At 39.6% G+C, this 22,036-nt stretch overlaps 1 protein-coding gene and 1 long non-coding RNA gene across 13 annotated transcripts in view; one reads left to right on the top strand and one right to left on the bottom strand.

Annotated features, from left to right (window-relative positions):
* LOC124293115 overlaps positions 1-12,032 on the bottom strand; it is an 83,389-nt gene extending 71,357 nt beyond the window's left edge. The window contains exons 1-2 of the long non-coding RNA XR_006903031.1: positions 11,936-12,032; positions 11,591-11,696 (exon numbers count right to left, since the gene is read on the bottom strand). This is a non-coding gene — a long non-coding RNA (uncharacterized LOC124293115). The remainder of the gene's footprint in view (positions 1-11,590; positions 11,697-11,935) is intronic.
* The window catches only part of LOC107226430 (tyrosine-protein phosphatase Lar), a 472,005-nt gene that overhangs the window by 233,999 nt on the left and 215,970 nt on the right, over positions 1-22,036 (top strand). For all 12 annotated transcript variants that reach the window (XM_046732656.1, XM_046732655.1, XM_046732661.1 and 9 more), the window contains one exon: positions 14,904-15,044. In XM_046732656.1, coding sequence (XP_046588612.1) covers positions 14,984-15,044 — 61 coding nt within the window. In that variant the 5' untranslated portion in view covers positions 14,904-14,983. The remainder of the gene's footprint in view (positions 1-14,903; positions 15,045-22,036) is intronic.

Genomic DNA, 22,036 nt, shown 5'->3' with positions numbered 1-22,036 from the left:
TCATTAAAAAGTAATCTTAAAAAAGAAAACAGTTATACCGCAGCTATACCCCCCCCCCCCCCCCTCCCTTATTAATTGGAGTGGTTACGCGGTATAGAACGAGCCCGACCACCACCCCTACTACTTTCTATCTCCGCGATACCCACTTTGCTTGTGTATATATGTGTGCATAAGCTGCAGCTCGATCCAACCACGGCACGTCTATGTACCTGCGGAAACTTGCTTTAATCTTGCAAAATTCCGTCTTATCAAAATTCATTTCGCTTTATGTACTATACCTATAGGTATATCCATACGGGTCTTGTATCGCTTGAAAACTGCTTATTTCATATTAGGTTGCTTACGGGAAAACAAAACGAGCTTTTTCCAGCAATGAACAATTTAAATCGATATCGGCGCTTACGAACGCGATGATTATATTTGTTTTTTTCAAATTTATTTATGTAGGATTGCAAGAAGTTTGTGGCAGATACTAATAGCAAAATTTTCGCGATCTTTGTACAATTCGAAACTGCCCCAAATCTAGATCTTTTCTGACGTTAGATTGTTAAGTCCATGGACGGTTATTTAATTCGTGGAATCTCACCGGCGGTAGCCAATTGACAAGGTGGAAAGAAATTCGATGCTGGTTAAGGTAATACAAAGCATAAAAATTACCTACATCAAAATCATTTGACAACGTTTAGAATTTTACCCATTTTTGCGAATTGTCCAATTGGTTTATACCGCAATATTCTAATTTTTGGTTCATTTCAAACCCTAGAAAACACTGATGTTTGGCTATGCCTGTAAAAGTTGAAAAAAATTATTATTACGATGATTTTGCTAAATTTCCATTAAAGAAATTGAATTATAATTTATGCCTCTAACGTAATCACCGCCGAAGCTGAGAGATAATTATGATTCGAAATTTATTCGGTTCAGATATTTTTTTCTCTTCAAATTCTTGCCAAAGGCCTGCGATAGATTTTAATTTTCTCCCGGCTTGAAAAAGGGTTCGTTAAATAATGCACTCGATAATAGTCCATTGAATTCTAACCTACCCTATCATACGTTGGTGCAGAGCACATTTCGCTTCACCCACTTCCGAAAAGTTTGCCCTCGAGTCTTCTCGAAGCTGCGGAAAGAGACGAGGACAAAGAAGGATTGCAAGAAGGGGGATGTAAGGAGAGGGTGAAAAATGAGTAAACGGGAAGAAGAACCCGTCTGTGTAAATTAATTATTCATATTTCGTCGGTACTCGGAATTACTTTTCCGCGGATGCTAATCTTGTATACCTTACACCTGCCATGTATAAATATGTATATATACTTTTTTACATAATGTACATGTTTTTATATATCAGGTATATAAGATGTGGGAAGTTAGGGTGGGTAGCGTTTAGCAAATTTCGTTTCCCGCGCTTGAGTGAGAAGAATAAAGTGGCTCAACTCGTTAAACTCATTTTCGTAAGGCTAACCCCGTGAAATGTTTATTCATAACTTTTATCCAAACGCCGTTAGGTGCATATTATATATTTTTTGTGTGCGTCTGTGTAAGGGGGGGGGGGGGAGGGGGGGGGGGGTGATACAGTTGTCCAGTTTCAGCGTCTGATCCTCGAGCCTCTTTTGCCGCGCCGTTTTTCCGGCTATATAATAATACAACCGGAGGGGTCGAGGGGGGGAGGGGGTGTCGGAAGTATTGCAGAATTGCCCTTTTTGCCAAATGCAAAGCGATTTCAGTCAGGGAAAGGAAATTAACCGAGCTACCTTGAATACGTGCGGTTTCATTCTCCCTAATCAAAATAATGCGGTGCTCTTTACTCGCGGCAGAGGCGAAAATTTATCGAAGAAACTACCACAGACGTTTATTGTGTATTACATACGGCTATGTGTCAGTGTAAAGATACGACTTCCGTCGGCCTAAAAAATATTGAGAATATTATTCTACGAGTGATTCTGTTCACACATCGCGTTGCTCGAAATGAAAAGGGGGAAAAGAGAGAATCAGAAAGAAAAGTTCTTGACATACGGATGAATGAAATAACGCAATCTTCGAAATCCAGTCAGTTTAATCACGTTTCCTCCGGTTAGTAATTTTTTTTCAATAATATATAATGAGCCTTGTCTCGAAACTTGAATATTCTACAAACTAAGCTCCTGAAAAAACCCGTGACTAAACCCAAGTTCAGCCCTTTGAATAGTCGCTGAAATAGCAACTTCATGCACATGATTTGTTCATTCTCCGAGATAACTTCGCATTCCCCTATTGTTAGACCATATAGTGGTGGATTTTTCGATTGTTATTTTTATTGTTAGAAATGTTCGATTTATTTTCAAATTTTGTAACTATTTTATAGTATAGAGAGAAGAGAGAGAATTTTCCTCACGAATCTTGTCTGAATGACATTTTGAATAACAATTTGTCATTTATTCCTTGCTTAATCATGAGTTCATTGTCTGTAATAAATTGTCATGATTACAAGAATTAAATTTCCTTCTAACATGCTCGAGAAAAAAATTAGTACAGAAATTTAGTTATGAATAAACAAATCATCGATGACATGGTGTTACAGATGAAATTAAGTGCATATATTCCTTTTCTCTAGATCATGGAAATTTTTTAGTATCAAATTTGACTCGGCCGATAAGCTTTAGTCAGACGTTTTGAATCCAAGGAAAGTGAAAATTTTTCTGTATTTGTTGTATCGATTCATTTTATTGATTTATTTTTAGATTCGCGTCCTCGTAAGAACTTGTTTCAAGTTTTTCGCAATATCATTACAGCGTGACCTGACAAAAATTTCATTTTCCTAACGCTTTTGCATTGCGTCCCATGTTTCGTTGAAATGCCGGTCTTGAGTTTAGGAGTTCGATCGCAACGAGGCGAAAGGCAATAAGGTATAATTTAATGTGCCAAAAAGCGGTTTCCTGCATTGCACTTAGCCGGATCAGCAGTTCAATTAATTCGCTACAATAATTCGAAAGCTAATTACGTACGCGAATGTGAACATGTGTTGTCCGTGTATATTAATTAGAGCGATTGTAGCAGTGCGATTACCTCTCCATTTATTACGCGTTTACCCCCTCGAGCAACTTTATTCCGCCTCGCATACGCGTGTCGGTATATAATATGCATATCGTATAGGTGCCGCGATTCCTCGCAACGACTAGTCGTTCATGTCATCGTCGACGTTGATTCGTGTCAGCGAAATTATCAACTTGACGTGACCTGCGAGCTACGATTAACGGGTTATGGGGACCCCGTCTGGTTTGTGTTGTACGTCCATACACGAGCGTATTTGCATAGGTACGCGCGTATCGTCGGGGAGTTTATCCACCCCGCACCCCTTATTCGCTACGTGGCATTGCCAGGGAACCGCGTGTTAATTATTGCCAAGTTCTCATCGGTGGTTATACGTGTATGTAGGTATAACGGTTCCTTGAAGACTGCCATCAACACCGTAGCTCGAAGCTCCAACCCCCGGAATTCAAATCAAAGTAATCAATATTTGGCCTTACCGTAAATAAACACTTGACGTTGATATTCAACCGGAAGTTCGGCACTCTCGGTCCTTGATCATCGCCATGGATTTTCACGGGGCGGGGTTGAAGTTCCGAATTTTAAAAGTTCCGACAGCGCCTAATTCCGAATTTCGTGGCGAAGCTCGAAGTAAAGAAATCGAACTTTGAAGAACAGACAAAGTTTCGAATAGTCGAAAAGCCGACGGTTCAAAGTTCCGAAATGCAAGATCCCGAAAATTCAAGTTCCGATAGAGCAAAGTTCCCAATATAAAGTTTTGATCGAGTAATAATCCGAAAGTTTAAATATATTTTGCCTAGCGCACTCAACGAGTGGGTGTAAAAGATCAGAAACATCCCACATAACAATGAATATTTCAGAAAACTTTCTGAAATCTTTCATGAAAGGAAAAAAACATTTCAAAAAAAGGTTGCTGCAAGTTGAAAATGTCCGCGCCAGAAACTTGCAAAAGATTTCTTGATTGCTGTTGTTCTTAAAAAGATTCTCATAATTTGATACTTTATTGAAAGTTTCTTAGAAAGATTTCATGTTATGTGGGCACCGAAAATCACAGTGATCTGGATTCCGAACTTGAAAATGTAGAAAATCCAAAACAAAGAAATATCAAAGCGGTGAAATTTCACCAAGACAGAAATTCACAGAACTGAAAATCTTCGATCATTCAGAATTTCAGTGTTTCAGATTTTTTAATTTTTTCACTTTCGAAACTTTTACTTGTCCGAGTTACGTCCTTTTTTGTTCTTTCGGAATTTTGATGTTTCGTCAAAGTTTGATTTCTTTACTTTAAGTTACGCCACCAATAAATTCAGAATTCGGCGCTTTCGGAACTTTTCAAATTTGGAATTCCAACCCTGCCCGATTTTCACGGCAATAAATGAACTTGAAGACACCGACAAGGAAACCACTCCAGGTACGACTCATTGGTTTTTTTCCTTTTGTGGTATGTTGTAGTAGAATTAAAAAGTATTCGACACTTTTAACGTGATAATTTAGCTGTTAATCATCCCTAAAGTTTACCCTCGAAAAATTAGCGCTACTACTATCGGGATAAAAACATTTCGCATACTATTTTTTGTTAATTGTGAATGATTCACAACTGTAGTTTCATCGAAAAAATCTACATCGTCATCGAGAATATCTGAGAATTGATATTATTAATCGTTTGTACCTTGTAAATGGCCGAATTATCGTATGAAAAACGTGTCCAATGTTTTTTGATGTACTGCAACAAATCGCAGAGGGAAGAAAATCGGTGAGGTACATTTCAGGTACTTTTTTTTGAGGCACTGGATGATCGAAGATGTTCAAACTTTGAAGTTGAACCTCCTCAGTGAATTTATGCGTAATCTAGTATTCAGACTGCAGCTTTGAATTTTTTTCTTCGTTATTCAAAAATGGTTAAAGGCTTCATTTCGAAAATCTGATTGCATTCGGTGGCTGATCGCAGATTTCGAAAAGTGATTGTACGATTACTCGTATTGACTTGGATTGAAATCATCAAATCATAAAAATGAATAAAACTCACTCGATCTTATTGTTAATCCTTTCAATGACTTTGAATGCGTATTACTTTCTTTAATTTTTGATCTTACAACTTGTACACTCTATGTATAGAAGTAACTTTTTCTATTTATGCTCAAGGAGATAGCAGGTACTTTTCCCCAAGACCATAAGAACTAGTATTTGCAAAAATAAAGTGATAAAAACAATTCATGAAACGAATAATTGTATAAACGTAGGAATATCTTAAATTAGTTCGAAAACGAATGACACATTCCATCGGAATTTCAAGTCACTGAAGAACAGAGTGAAAATAATTACTTCAAGAAAGATCAGGACTTATTAACTTACGCTTATCAAGTTTACGTTCCGCACATTTTTCTTAATGAAATACCTTGCATTACGAGTTTGATGTAATATTTTTCTTCATTATCGCTTCTATGCAAGTCTGTTTTCAAATTACAACACTTGCAGTGGTCCGAATATGCGCGTTATCTATCCTATATTCGAGATGCCGATATTGAAAATACGCATCACTGTCGAAGACACTGTGTAAAAATAAGAAAATGTTCACACAGACACGTTTGGCTGACAGCAGTGCAGTATATTAAATACTCTCACTCAATCTTGGCGACGCAGTCGTATTTTCCTGGGTCGATCGCAAATGTACGTATAAGACATACGTCGTATTCCTTGAGTACTGCAATGAATGGTATAAAAGACATCTCAGGATGTTACACGGTACATAATTCCACAGTGTTTAATCCCGTTAAAAATCAAATTTATAAAAATGTTTAACTGAAAGACTGACCGTCTACGAAATGATCGCAGACCTGACTGTAAATTATCATCGCTGTGAATATTCAGTTGTAGTATTGTATTACAGATTCTGTATCGTAAGGCGCTGTAAAATTTGATGCTAAAATAATTGCAGGACTGAAATGATTTGCAAATTTTATTACGTCGAGTTACGAGAGTCAGAGAATTCCCGCCGGTTCTCTTTGTATTATAAAAAAATTTATTTAAATCCTTTTCTATCGATTAAAAAGAATCTATCCACGTAATGAAAGTCTTGCCGGAACAGGGCGATGAATAAAAGTTCTTATAAGGAGAATAAAGTAACGTGAAAAATAAGAAATCAGCTATTTTCAGTGCAGTTGGCTCTCGTATAACGCCTACCTCCCAAATCCCACCCTCTGCGTGCTTCCACATCTCTAATGCTTTTATAACAATAACAATTCTCGAATCCATATACACGCCGGCCTGCTGAGGAGAAAAAATTAAACTCGATTACGACAATCGTTTGAGGATATAAATAATCGCGTTAATCTTTATTACCGCGGCTCGGCGAACGTTGCGAGTAGCTGACGATACTAACGAACAGTGCATGAGTCGTTGAAAATCTTAATGAGTGTCTAGTCGGAAAGAAATGTTATACGCTAGAACTACCCGCTACTTCAAATGCGTCGCGTAGTTGCCAAATTCTGATACTTAGTTTCAAATCCATCTCACTAAACACACACGTGAAGAAACATGAACATTCGCTTTACCGCGCGAGTAAATTCGGGGCTTTTTTCATCCCGGAAGTAAAGGGAGGTTGACGATCTTATACCTCATTTGTTCGAGAGAAATTTGACTCTCAGATGAATTGACGAGTCAGAAAAGCTGCTCGATTCCGCGCGATGTCTACGATATTTCAACTTTCTTTAACGCAACCAGTATTTAATCCCCTAAAAAATATTCCTCAAATCATTTACCGAAACGCACATTTTTCTTTGCCATATATTGACTTTTTTTTCTTCCCAACCAGAACATCTACATATCGAAACTAACTGTACCGCATAGGTAGGTAATAAATTTTCCCCGTATCCTGTTGCAATTTATCTAAAAGCAATGCGAAAAAAATGAAACGAAACTACGACGAACGGCATGAGCGAGCAAAGCAACGGAAAGAAAGCAAACGCATTTGCTGTTTAAAATTTTACTCTGAAACCGTTTGCATTGATCCGACTGTGATGAACTCAGAATGCAAACTTAAAATTAGTTTTCGAATGTTCGCTTCGAATTAAATATCTCATTCGCGGAAATGTAGATTGAAGTGAAACCAAAGTAAGACAGAAATAAAGTGAAGTAATAAAGATGCAGGCAGTCAAAATATATATTAAGATTTCATTGAACCCGACCAACGGCTGACCCTCACTATTTCTAATTCTGTTTAAAAAATGTTCTGCAATTGTCCCAAGTCTGTAACAGTACCTTGAATTTCTTCAGATATTTTATTCAACTGGTTAATTATTTATAAACGTTGAGAGTAATTTTGAAAAAGACCTTTTTTAAAATTCTCAAAAGATGCTCAGAAACTTTATTTTTTATCCCAAACATTTCAAGACCGGGTCCATGATGGACTGAATTTTAATACATTTTTTTTTTTTTCAGCACTTTAAATTTTTTTGGTCAACTAAAACATTGTATCAACGATATGAAAATTCGCGAAAAATTCTCAAAACTTCTATTCTGTCACTTAGAACATTTCTAAACTAGTCCTATCACGGATCGATTTTTGCGTATTGTTGGGCACATTCAACTTTTGTTATCATCTTCATAATGAAACTGGTCAAGAAATGTTTGGAAAAGAAAATGCAGTTTTTGAAAATCGTAAAAAAGGTCTTTTTCAACGTCACTCTCAACATTTATAAGTAATCAATCAGTTGAATAAATCATCCGAAAAAATTCAAGGTACTGTTTCAGAGTTGGAACAGTTGTCGAGAAAATTTTGAACAAAATCAAAATTGGTGAGGGTCAAATGTTGGTTGGCTTGGCATGGAATTTCCCATATACTGTTATGAAGCAAGACTATGGAGTTCAGTAGGTTGCACCGAATGCTATAAATTTCGTACGAAATAATGCTGCAGAATACGAAGTAATTAGCACAAAGTTGTATAATAATCTTTTTCAATGTGGTAACAGATTGTCTTGTACCTTACTTCGACTCAGCTCGAAATTTGTTTATTAAAATCGCTTAAAAATTTTTGTCAGATTTCCAAATTCTAGGGGACGTGCGTAAAGTGCCCCATTTTCGAACAGCGCGGTAAGAGAACGTTGGCGCATGCGCGCAACTGAAATTCTCGATTTTACACACTAAGGCTCTTTCTGGCAAATGCGCACTATCGAATAACTCAATTTTACGCACTGTATCATTCAGCGTAAGTTACCTAACCCCAATTTTACCTTCGTTGCTTTTCAATTCTAATCTTCCGTCACAGGTGTAAGACAAAATACCGTGTGTCACACGTGCGGATAGGCGATATTAGACTCGTGTATCTAGAGCACTCGCTTTTGCCGCTTATGCTCAGACTTTAAACTCATCCGACATTACCCACCTTCAAGACTCGTAACGTATTATACCATTCGTCACATCTTACGAAGGAAGTGATGAAAAAAATGATTTCAATGATTTGAAGCGTACAGAATCGAAAGAAATCGTGTAGTCTTCTGATCAGAATCTTATTCCGCCGCGTTACTGACAATTCATCGAAAACCAAGCTTCTATAAGACTTGCAGACGAACCAATGAGGGCAGCTGTAATCCACTCTTTTCCCGGCCCTGCTTGGATCTATTCCAGGGTCAACTGAAGACGGCGGTGTGCTTCTAGACTATCACGAACACCCTGTACACGGCCTACGTACATAAATGGGCACTGAAAAGAGCAGTAAACTTTTAAGCTCGACGTATTCGTGACGGCGCGTCGGCAGGACGGAGGGACGTATAACGCAACTGGGAGCATGCGATGATGATAACATAGGCTTGGTATATGACGCGGAGCGGCGGTGCGTCGAGCTTCGGGTTATGTCAGGCTGGGCGGACGCGTATAAAAGCATAAACAAAGTAGATTACTTCCGCTGTAATATCATAAATATTGATCAATTATCTCGAATAATTAATTAATAGCCGGGCTCGTCCCTCCCTCGCCCCACGTGTAACACACGCGCCGATACATTCATGCCACCCCACCCCGTCCATCCCCTCGCGTAAACTTTGTTTTTCACGTCGTCGTCGTCGTCGTCGTCGTCGTCATCGTCGTTGTAGAACGTACTTTGCGACTCGCCCCAGGCGTCGACGTCTCTACCTTATGCGAAAGCCGGGAGTGCTAGCAAGATGGGGAGAGAGACGGAAGCGGCAAAGATTAAAACACTTGACGCGAGAATATTCTTGTATCAACTTTTATCCGTCAGGGTATATTCTGTATTTTTTTTTTTTTTTTCTTTCTTATTTTTTTTTTCCTTTTTCTACTTTTACTTTATGTACCTGCCTCGGATTATCATGTCGATCGTTATTGTTCGGAAGTAATAACGACTGGTAAAATTCGATTACAAGCGACAACGCGCCCTTGTCATCGTTGAATAAATGACCCCGCATAAGGTTACGGTACTATTGTCAAGTTTTTCGGAACCGTTGTATGAATTTACTTCACTTTCGTTATACGATTCGTATCGTTTTACCGCCACTTTATTTTTTTCGAATTTGTCACTTTAAACTTGAATTTCTGACTGAAAATTATCGACTGTTCAAGACGCGTCTGATGAGCAAACGTCGATTACACACCGTATGTGTTTCGAAATTTACACGTAGCGTTTCATGCAAAGAAGTGTTAATAGTTGAGGCAAACCATCGCGTGGAAATGTCTCAGACGAAAAATACCTAACTATGGAATAAAGTTTTTTAATGAATTCAACCAATTCGAAATTTACGTGATGTACGCCTGAGGTTAGATCAATTAAATTTGCGGGTACCTTGCATTTTCAATTAATTCTGTTGACTGCGCTGTTCAACTAATCAAAATGACAAAACACGTAAAATTTTTCCAATCGAATAAAATTGCCACTATAGTATCCAAGTTTAATCGGTTGGAAGTTATTCCGCTACATCAAAAATTTTATCGATTCAGAAACAACGCGGTTTTTTCACGAAGATCTGGTCAGTCTTTTTTGTTAATAGAAAAATCATTAATACAAACAAGGTCGCTAGATTCTACATGAAGAAAAATGTGTACTCAAAATTCACATACAGTATAGTAACATTTGGTTCCACCATCGCATTATGATTCATGATCATTCCAATTCTGTAATTCAATTCTTTCGACAATATTCGACGAAGGTGGTCCAAGAATTAATTTACCTGGTTTCAACAAAAAAAAGAAAATTTGTCCAAGAATTAATTTACCTGGTTTCAACAGGTAAATTAATTCTTGGACCACCTTAAAATTTTTTTTTCTTTTCGAGATGCAGATCCTTTGAATTCGTTGCTTCAAAAATTTCAAACTGTTTCCTGTAGTCCGTGAAAAGAAACAATTCGAAAGTCCAGCACTTGGTTTTTAGCAGTAGCGCGTTCAATATTCAAGCCTTAATCTCTTACTTGTATAAGACGGGTACATTTTCAAACGTAGGTGAATTTCGTCGTCAAGTTCTGCGCACTGAGAATCGGATGGCGAAAATAGAATACAGATTTGCCGATCGATTCACGAGATATACGACGAAGATGCCTTTACGAGATTTTTCCAACAGACCGCTGAACCTTTTCTTAATCTTTCAACTGATGTTCGAAAGAATTCAGGCTTGACCAGATCCGATCAGCGGATGTTTCGCAATGTGATTGTAAAATATATCGGCACTTTGAAGTGCCAGGGAAACGCGAGCCTCCGTCTGGTTCACTTAAACTACAACTACTCTCGTACTTCAAAATGTCATGTATTCCACGATCACGCTGTGTGATAAATTGATCAACAAAAAAAACCGTCATATTCGTGTCAATGTCAGATCTAAAATATAACCAGAACACGCAACGAGAATCGACGAGCCACCTAATTGAAGGAGTGACTATCTTGGCTATCATCTAACAAGCTGACTGAACAAATTTTCTTTTTCCCTCCATTCTAATTCTATGTTAGAAACGAAATAAATACGCGAATTAATTTACAGCCAAAAACTAATATGATTGGCTAGTGCAAACTGTTGCGAAAAAATAGAAACGACATTTTTTTCAAAAAATTGTATTATCAAATTCAGATATATGTTGTATTTTTTTTTTTTTCACCATCAATGTCAAACAACGATGTTAAAATGATAGTTGCAATAAGTTTAACTTCCACATTCAAAGTAACCTCAATATGTTGTAAATCCTATCTCACCTGCCGTGACTTGCATGAAAAAAATGCGTTGGTAAACTGATAACAACACACGTATGACATGAAACATATTTTTTTGCGTGTGTTTCGGTGGTAATTTACTGGAAGTAACACATTTCCGAGTGTCAAATCATGACGTTTTCCAGTGTCACTATTCATCTACTGACACAAAAAAGTGAAGGTACCGTCACAGGATTCGAGCTGTGGTTAATGTGGCAGCACATTTTTTCATCGCATCAAGTGCTAAAGTGTTGAGAATTTGTTTGTAGGTCAAATCGACGCTTCCCGCGAAAAATTTGAAAAACAATCCCGCGCCACCTTGGCAGAAAATGGGGTATGAACTGTGGGGAAAAAACTCGTGCTTAAGAGACAGAAAAACGTACTCACCCACGATGATCACAAGTCGATTCCACCAACTGCGCTTCGTCTTCGTGGTACTGGTTTGGAGTGAGGAGGCCCGCAAAATGTTGAAGTACAGGTTACTCCCAGGGTACTGGAACCGAATTCATCGAAGCGAAATCGTAAGGACGCGGAAAGTATGAGTAAAAGTTTTGAGATGGGATGAAAGAATCGCGAGTATTTGCTCGCGGGCGATGTAAGGGGGTTGCGATGGGGGTTTGAGGAAGTAGTAGAGAATGGAGCATGCACCAAGCGGGAAGAAATAAAGGAGGACAGGGCCAGTCGGAAAACGGGATAAGAAAATCCATTGAATTTCTTGTATGTATAACGCACTTCCTGTATATTTTTCCTGAAACTCGACCGATCCCGAGAGTACGTTACTTCAACCCTCGTGCTTTCAACGCCGTGACAGAAGTGGTCCCTGGGAGCACCACGCGGACAAACATCAGGCTAGAAACTGCGATACTTTGGCCGCTGTTCGAGCTGCACACCCCCTCTCTGGGGGCGGGAATAAAGGGGCGCATGCGTCGCTTTGAACCGTCAAAACCTACCCCGGTGTTTGTTGCGTCCCAGCAGGATCATCACCTTTATTCGGCCAAGTTCTTGGAATACGCCCTAATCTAATCACAGCCGCCGGAATATCCGAAATTTCGAATGTGACCCTTCAGAAATCCGAACAACCCCTAGACCAATAGCTGTGCTACAATCACAAGTCGAAGAGGTAAAAAAAGCTCGAAAAAAATGGGGAATGTAATGACATTTATGATCCGGCAGAGATCCGGGCGATCTGAATCGCTGGCCTTCCTTCTTCATCTGGGTTTCGCGTGATCGTGAAATGAAGGAGAAATGATCGTGGCGTGCCGTCACCGCCTCCTTTGAGGGTGCACGCGGAGTGCTTCGTGTGTGGATTTTGATGCGCCGGCGCTGCGCGTCGCGGCGCCTATGGCGGGGTAGAGGAAGCGGCTGTGATCGGGGTGCGGGGGTGAGTCAGTGAGGTCGCGGCGCGCGCTCTGTGAACTACCCTTATGTGCTTTGGTCGGGTCTACTTCCCGGCCAGCTTTTCAAAATCCCGATAGAATATAAATCCACGTCACGAATTCAAGTACACGCGCCAATCTCCCGAACCCGTTTTTAACCGATTTGAAAAGAGAAAAAAAACAGGCAGCCATCCTCCGTCAGGAAAGAAAAATTCAGCCCCTGGATTAATCACATCAAGACTGTTCGACGGCCTATGTATAAATATTCCCAAGTGTTTTCGTGTTAGCGAAAGATAGAAGACAAAGAGTGGTGGAGTGATTATTATCGTTTTTTTGTTTGCGTTGGCAGGCTTTTTATGGTAACAGTCAACGTTAAGTGTGAAAAAATCACAGAAATTCTCTGTTCCATATATTCACAGCTAACTCGGTGAATTTTTCCTTCAAATGTTTTGATCCGTTGAGCGATTATCTGGAAAAATCACAAGGAATACGAGTCAAGTTTTTCAATAAAAAAGTGCTGGGAATTTCTACGTTGGAGAAAAAAATGTCCAAAAATGTTGAGCGCACTGTGAGTGCGCGTGTGTTAGTTTTCCGGTGAAGGCCGACAAAGCTTAGCTTTGCTTTGCAAAGGCAAAGGCAGAGATCGGGATCGCAAAAATTCGTTGGATGGCAAATTGTGCAACAGCAGATAGAACAGGAGTGGTTCATTAGTTAATACAGTGGCTTCCGCATTAGAGAGACAAGAGTTGAAATAAAATGAAAATTCTTTGGGAGCGGGGAGCTCCCGCTCAAAATGATGCTGGCACATGCGAAAATTCGTGAACTATGTTATCCGAGATGTATTTACTGGTTCAAAGTTTTACTGGATCTTCGTAGAAACGTCTGGAAAAATTCCGAGTGTCCGTTTCTAATAGTGACAAGAATATGGGATGGTCTTGGAATCATAGGAAAAAAGAATTCTAGCAAAGATTGAAAATCATACGTCAGACACGAGAAAAGACAAAGGCTGGGGTGACAAATGCAACGAATGAACGTAAAAATAATCTAAAATCGAAGTGAAATTTAGTAGTAATCAGCGATCGTCTGGACCGGACTTTCTGTACACCAAGGCAGAGGAACGACAATTGAAGATGATGAAAAGTTGACTGACATCTTGCCGGCTCTACGGATAGAAATTGCTAACTTTTACCTGAACGGTAAATAGGCAGTCGTAAACTACACAGCTTTACGAAAGTCTGGATGTGTCGTTGTGCATAGTAGCTAGTGAATAAGAGAAGAGAAGAAAGGATATGTAACGATATAATATAACAGTATAAGGGAAAGCGGTAGGTGTGTGTAAAAAGGAAAGAGCACTGATAAGGGACGATGGGGGTACTACGCACGGCGACCCTGTAATGATACAGCTTCGGTTTCAGCTCGAAGTAGAATCCTGTAAAAGCACACTTCAGGCTTTCGACGCTCGGTCCTTGAACGACAGCTTTTTCTGAAAAGATTCGAAAATCCTGATCAGAAGAAACCAATCGCTGTAGAGACAACCCACGCCAAACTCCCGAATTTAATCTGTAAAACTGTGACTGTTCAACTTACAGTAATTGGTTCGAAACTGGTCAGGACGATAGCCTGCAGTGGTTTCAGACCCAGGTAGCTCAAAAATTATTTATATCGGATCATCAATAGCAATTGACTCTGTTTCCCCGGGAAGCATTCCCGAAGCAGAGTCCTGGTGTGGTGGAAATCGTTCAAAGAGAAGTCAGAGTCAACATAGTGCAACGTTGTTAGACAAGCTTTTTTAACGAACACATCCGAGGCACCGGTGATCATCAGTACATATCATCGACCATCGATTGCGGAGCGAAGATGCAGCCCAGCGTAGCAGCTATCAAGACGCATATTTTTTCATACCGGAATACCATTGGTGTTGTTTACGTAAAATAAATGAAACCGTGTGTAAATTCGATAATATAAGTATAAATGAAAACAGAGTGTGTGAATTAAAGTGCGCTTAAAGTTTGCATAAACTTCCAAGCGACCGACTAACATCTTTCGAATTTCACACTGGCACCACCGTGCTTGAACTGCTTTTAAACGTTCCGCTCTTTTCTGTTTTTCACAAACACGTACACAAAACACGGAACACAAAACATACACGACACATACACCCACAAAACACGAGTCCTCGTACATGTAAGAATTCCTCGGGACGTTGGAGGGTGTGAAAAGGTTCGGCACCCTCGCTCAACGTGCTAACCAGAAGAAAGCTTCATCATTCAAGCCATTGGTTGGTTGGTACGTCTTTGACACTGGTGTTGTTTTGCTCATTGTAGGAAACGCAAGGAGAGGTGGTGCTCAGGTGCTAAGTGCAGCGCAGCTGGTGGTTGCCCGGGGCAAGGCGAGTCTGGTCAACATGACCCTCGTCTTCCTGGCACTGTTGGTGGCGATCAACCCAATCCTAACGGCAGCAGACGGTGAGTAAACTTGCGACAATGATTAAGAGTGTTTAAAGACATTTACGACCGTGCAAGATCCGGACTATTTCGAAGAACGGAAAGGACCCGATGAACTTTACGCACGTAATTCGTTCAAAGACTATCAGATCGTCACGTCGCGACGGATCAGTGTTTTTGATCATGCATATACGAGACTTTGAATTCTCTTCGTCGTCACCATCGGCTGCAGCAAGTGATCACAACGTCATCCAGTTTCCGGGCTCGATCCAAAAAAAAACCGAGTCTGAAGTGATGCGATTTTCGTACCGCATTAGCCACTAACAAAACCGATACTTTTTTTTTCTTCCACTTCTTACAGATATTTCCCTCACCTTTCGAAAATATTTTTGTTTCGTTTATACGCTAAGAATAGGGAGAATTTACAGGTAATAAACCGTGACCTGAACTGATTTTAAATTAGTCGGAGGTATTTACCCGGGGACGTCGACGTCTCTTAAAATATCCAGAATTTAAAAGGAACGTTGGACAGGCCAAGAATAATAAGAAGCGGATGCGTTTAAAAATCTTCTCTTTAATGACTAAGCTTTAAGCTCTTTGTATAATTAAAAGAAAATGAACGTCGGGTTTTGATTTTTTTTTTCTTCTCATTTTCTCTCATTTCTTTTTCTGTATTTTTCTTTTTCTGTATTTTTCTTTTATTTTGTACGCGTTTTTCACAGCGTCTTCTCCCTCTTCCCTTTCTCACTTATTCTTCCATTCTCGTCCTCATCCTTTTTCTCGAACGCTCGTTAGATTTCGCGCAGACTACGCTCTTTATTTTTACAACCCTGCGAGGGTAGAGGAGAATCTCTTTCTTTCATTCTAGTTCTTCCTTTGTTCTTCTCTCACTTTTTTTCCTCCCTTTTTTTAATCAATTTTTAATCGCCGATCGATCTGTCCTCCGCTATTCGGCACCTGAATCTGAAATGAGACAGATTGGAAGCGGACTGCCGCGGAGGGAGTTGTTGGCCGCTGTGGCACCTAACCCATCCCGGGTCGAAGAGGCTTCATAGGGCAAGAATCGGCGATGTTCATAGTAAATGTAAAATTTTTATACACCGCATCACCATCTTCTGCCGCCGGGCACGTGGTAGTGCAAAACTTTCAGAGATGAAGCCACGAGGAGATCGGAGATCGCACCGAAGATTTCCTCGGAGAGTACTAAAGCAACGATTCAAACGTTCACAATACGCCTGCTTGTAGGTACGAACTGATTCAACGGAATCGTCTCATTTACCCTTAGTCTAACCGCTCCGTATTATTTTCCAACAATTTCCTCCTCGAACGCCGTTCCGCCTTCGCACACCTTCGATAAGACTTCCAATTTTACCCCTTCGACCGGGTGCCGATTTAAAACCAATTCTCTGACGGCGATTGATGCGGATAGAAAAGACAAATTAACATCCACCAACATCGATCCCGATATGCATTTCTTTCAATTTAACCACGTTCGTGTTTACAGCAAAGAAATACTTCTGAAAATTCTTTCAAGAGCTTGCAACTTTGATTTCCTTCCTGATAACTGACATTTTCTCATGTTACCGTAGATTCTAATTCTTCGAGTTTCTTTGAGTATTATATAAAAAAAAATTTCTCCAAGAAAGCATTGGTGAATCATCAGCGTAAAAATTTCTTCGTTATTTTATTGCAATACTAACTTCAAAAGTGAAAAATTCAACCGTTTCGACATGTGAGGTTTTGGGCACCAGACGGGTTCGAAAACCTTGAAATGCAATTGCTCGTGAGCTAATCGATCCTCTAACCCTTTAAAATTCAACGTGATTTTCGACCTCAAATACGATTCATACAATCTCCAATTCCACCTTGGGAAAATTTGATTCTCTGTTTTCTGCGGTCTGTTCGGCTGCTACACTGTTGATAATAATTGTGTTTTCAGTACACTTTTTTACACCCAAAATTGCTGTCAAAGTAGAATTATTCTCCAGCAAAGCGGGGTTGCCGTGCATTTTTGATAATGTTATAACAAAATCAGCTGCTTATCAAATTCAATAAACTTATGATACAAACGCGATTTATTATTCGAAACTTGCTTTATATAGTTTTAAATTCACTAAATATGCGCATCAAATATCAAGAAAGTAATTTTACAACCATGATTAAAAAAAGGAATCACTTTATATTTGAATTGAATTTTCTATCATTCGTCGAATCTTTCTGTACCGAACCAAAATTCTTTTAATTACTTGGTGATGTCTTGTAACTATAATTCTAGTAATTCGCGTTTCAAACTATCTCTGCACTACTGTTGGTTAGCTGGTAATCATTTTTGCGCTTCCTCAACTTCTTTCTCCATTCTACCATGCATCATATGTACATGTTTGCGTAAACGCATTCAAGTAAAGCGTCGTAAATACAAAAATCACAGATGGATAAGATCAAATTAGTTATCATATCCACTTGACAACAGATGAAATTATTTGTCCGTTTGAAAATGAGAGCCCTTCTGTATTAATTAGACATAAAATACCAGAATGATTATAAGCTTTGATTTTGATTGAATTAAATGCTGGAAAACGGGGACACGATACGATAGAATTGGAAGTGATGTAGATATAAAAAAAAAAGTATTTTCTTTTTCACTCGTTTTTTCAAGCTGAATTCATTTGGTCGATTCAAGACTTGAACACATGGTGACCAGTGTCCTAAAAGTGTACTTGAAGATTGAACTCAGAAAGTTAAATTTTTGTACGTATTCAACCCAATTATTAGAACTTTCTGAACGAATAATACGCGTAAAAAGTACACACACAATCACACGTAAAAAAATATTTAACCGTATCAAATACGATAAAGCAGTCAGTATTGTTTGAGGGTACGTAAATGTGGCAGTTGGAGAAGTTGAAATAATAACATCGAAAATTGCCATTTTCCAAACATGTTGGGTCAGAGCAAATTGACGCGTGGCAGCTCCTGAAGGCTGAGGGTGAATTCCGACCCGGTAAGCCCCGAGGCCCGTTAAAAACTCATCGGGTCAGTGAGTTATTAAACAGGAGCTCCTGCTTTCGTCGACTATATCAACGTCCTGATTAGCGGGAGTTGTCTAGCGTGGCTCCAGCCAAGTCACTCAATAATGCAGGCCACAGACTGCCGAATCCTCTCTGAAAAGTAGTAGGAACACCGTCGAAACAACGCTGCCTAACTTTCTCGGTGAAGCCGAGCAGACCAACTTTTTGCAAAGTGACCCCCTCTCCCTTACCCCACATCCCTTTCGATCCCCCCTCCTCACCGTCAGAACCATTATATTCCCGAGAGTTGGCGAAGAGCGTTGGGGCACCGTTCTGAGCGCGTGAAATTCTTCCGTCGATATTTATCGCCAAGAGAGATGAATTCAGGGTGGCTAGGCAGGGGCGCCACTATACCTTTTTTCGGCGTTGACGTGACCCGGTGACCTTGAACCCCGCGGATAGTCGCGGTTTTTGAGAAAACGCAATTTAGAAGAAATAACAAAGTGACGATTTACCTACCTCGCGCATGCAAATGTGGAAAACGCGCTTATTCGTCGACGTTTACGTCAGGATCACGAGAGACTGAGGAACTGATTGATGCTTTGAACGTTGTTACGCTAACATGACCAATTAAGGTAAGGCAAAAAGGCGTAAAATTTTTTCTGCACTTATTTATCAACATGGAGTTTCAATAGTCCGTTAATATAAATGATAGCTAAATCTTGCGACTCTTTTCATAGTAATTTTTTTGTTTTTTGAACCCACAAAATACGAGTAGATTTTTTTGGATTCCGTTCACTTCAATCTAATTGAATGCAACAATTTTGGATTTTGTTAGTTTGCCAAAATGATTTATTCAGCGAATTCCTTGATTCAATAAAAGCCTTTCTTGTCTCTACCCAGTGAAGTATTGATTCGAGCGAACGTTTTGACTTGTTTCCGAAATTGAGTCAACGAAATATCATTTCATTTGAAAAGTATACATTGTTCCTTCAAGTCGCAAATCATGAATCGAGCGAACAAAAAATTTGCATCAATGAGATGCCAACTCGTGCCGTGTTATCTTGAATAAATTGATAGTCGGCAAGATCATTCATAGGCGTGATTCAATTCTGTATTAAGTTGTCACAAGTATTTTGTTTTGTTGGATCAAGTAAGTATTGCGTTCGCCGCGTTTGACTGTAGCATTTAGTTAAATCAAACGAATAACACTTGACTCAAATAATCCTTCTCCTCCGTGTAAGGTTCATTTTCCGCACAAAGTTTGCCACTATTGAAACAACCAGACGTTGATGCATCGCGATAGGAAAGGTTGTACGTCGGTCTTTGTTTCCCCGCGGAAAAGCGCGAGGCAACCTTTGATCCGTAGATCGTGGATCCAGGATCGAGTCGGAGCTCTAAACTCAGATAAACTGACTTTTAGATCTGAATAAATTAGAATATATTCAAATCCATGCCTAACTAAATTTGGATATCGGGAGGAGGGGAGGGATAAAAAGTGGGCCAGGCCACAGTTACTTTCGAGAGGCTTCCCCGTGCGGTGATAAATATTACCAACCCCGACGTTGGCGCTGAGGCGTGCTAATATTCTTTATTCACCCCATCTCGCTTCTTCTCTCTTCTCTTCTGCTACGACAAAGCCTGTCTTCCGATACGCGGTTGACTTCGGTTGGGTCAGGTCGGGCCAGGTTCGGTTATGTACCCGCATTTGGTGTACATAGAGATACCTACTCCCAAGTCAGCGACGAAAATCATTCCTCGGTAAACGTTTCGCCGCGTGCTACGAACTGCCTTATCACACGCAACTGCTGCTACTGATGCCCCTTCCATTTGCCGCTGCCCCGGAATATAAAACACTTGTAACTCGAACGTTTTACCCTGTTCAAAATGTAAGAGTTTAAACTGACGCGCCTTTTGGCTGGAATCGTCGTACCGTTGCTCACTAAGTCGAGTAAACGAGAAGTTGGGATCCCCCTGACTCTCGAGAGAATCTACAGTCAATTAGTAAGCCCCGTAAAGCGAGTAACACCTTCCAAAACTATGTCATGCTAGCCGCTTGTACCGATCAGCCTCAAATTTCTGAAAAAACTAAATTTCTATCGGTTTGGAATTATGATGGATCAAATTTCAACTGGTTCAAATTATCGAGGGCTGAAAGTTCGCTACGAATTTTAGAGGTTCTGAAAAATCGCGGAAGGTACCGGAACTATCGTTCCAGAGAAACTTTTGAAAAATCAAACTGGTTTGAAACTCAACTATTTGGATTTTTATCGGATCGCGGGCAAACTTTCAAAGTCAGCATTATAAAAGAGGTCCTATAGAAAGTGGATTCGAATGAGGGAACCATTGTACGAATATCGAATATCTACACTGAGAGAAATTTTTAGTTCCGGTTACCGTTTAATTCTTAACTATTTTCATTTCTTATTACAATCAAAAAATATAGTTCTAGATACAAAATGAAAATTAGTTTTTATCCGTTACTATTCTTCCTCATTACGATCACCGTTACTATATTTTCTTGTAACTGATGCGAAAATTTAATGCTTGTGCAAGAATAAATTGCTGTTAAAGCCTTGTTTAACTAAAAAAATAGAGCAAACCGAACAAACTGATTTTTCGTCGGAATTACCAAAAAAGGATCGACAATGGCGCAAAATGCTTACGTGTACCTCATTTTTTGTAATTCCAACAATATTTAAACAGTTTTTTTAGCGATACCCGTTTTACTGAATTTTTCTAGTTACTGTAACAAATGAAATTTTTCTCAGTGTACATTCGTTGAGATGTTCTCAAGAGTTGAAAAAGTTTCGAAAGAATCGATTCACGCTACCCTTGTTCGAGGCGTATGAATTCTTTGGAAGAAATCTTTGAAAGTAGATTGGATCAACGTCACTTATTCAGTTAGCCGGGGTGGTTGGCTGTCGGTCGGCGGGGGTCACGATACGACAAGGGGTGAACACTCGAATACCCGATAAACGGGATCGTATTTCAATATTTCCCACGATCATCGCACCCCAAAGTTCGTTAGCATAAACTGTACCCATGCTCCGTCGGTATATCGCGAATGCCCATAACGTGATACGGCGGGCAGTCTATCGCAGTCTATAGGATACGCGGTTATAGACTTAAGGTTGAAGGTTGGCTACGGATGGTTATAAAATAAAAAAGTTAGTCCTATTTTATGGAGGCTCTCTTCTTTTTGCCGGAGACTGGAAAGAAAGTGCGAAAAGAAAAGGGGCGCCGGAAGGGGAAAACTGAACTACCTCAAAGAGAAGGAATCAAGCTTATCCCTGGCCTCGACTTATAAGCTTAGCTTCGGTTCGTACATTCGCGGGCTTACGACATCCCGAAACTTTGCTCACTGGGATCACCGAGCAGTCCAGTCGAAGGCATGCAAAACAGATTCTCTTGTCAATGTTATAAAATATACGTGGAATTGCGTATACACGTGCAAGTATGGTAAAATGATTAATCGTTTGTCAGCTCAACAAACGGATTTTCCTCGATTCAGTTTTCAAATCGTTTAACGTGAAGTAAGTCACTTTTTGTATCCAATTCTTTACACGAAGCTGAAGCTGGTAACCAGAATTAGCTGCAGCCAAACGTTCTAATGTTCATTCGAATAAGGTAATAAAGTCCGAAAATGAAAATTTTCTGAAATACCTTGAACTCCCGATACTTTTAAAGAATTATGAGGTTAAAACTAAACTACCTTTTTCTGTTTCCATAAATTTCAACACGTTTAGCTGTTAATTCTGGCTGCTAGCTTCAGCTTCATGTTTTTTATCTGTATCACCATGTTATTTTCTTTTCGCGGGGTGGGGGGGACTTAACATTAAAAGTGCCCAATAAACTCAACTGTAAGACAAATTTTTGACGAACTCAGAAATATCCAAAACTCCGTACGATATATAGTGTGTTGAATTGAGTTCAAGAAATTCTTTATGTTCGTTGTCGTATTATTCTCAAATGGAGTCCTAACCTAATACCAATACCATAATA

The sequence above is a fragment of the Neodiprion lecontei genome, chromosome 2 (assembly GCF_021901455.1).
Source record: "Neodiprion lecontei isolate iyNeoLeco1 chromosome 2, iyNeoLeco1.1, whole genome shotgun sequence".
Lineage (NCBI taxonomy): Eukaryota > Metazoa > Arthropoda > Insecta > Hymenoptera > Diprionidae > Neodiprion > Neodiprion lecontei.
The sequence above is the reverse complement of the archived record's forward strand: the minus strand, read 5'-3'. Positions and strand labels throughout refer to the sequence as shown.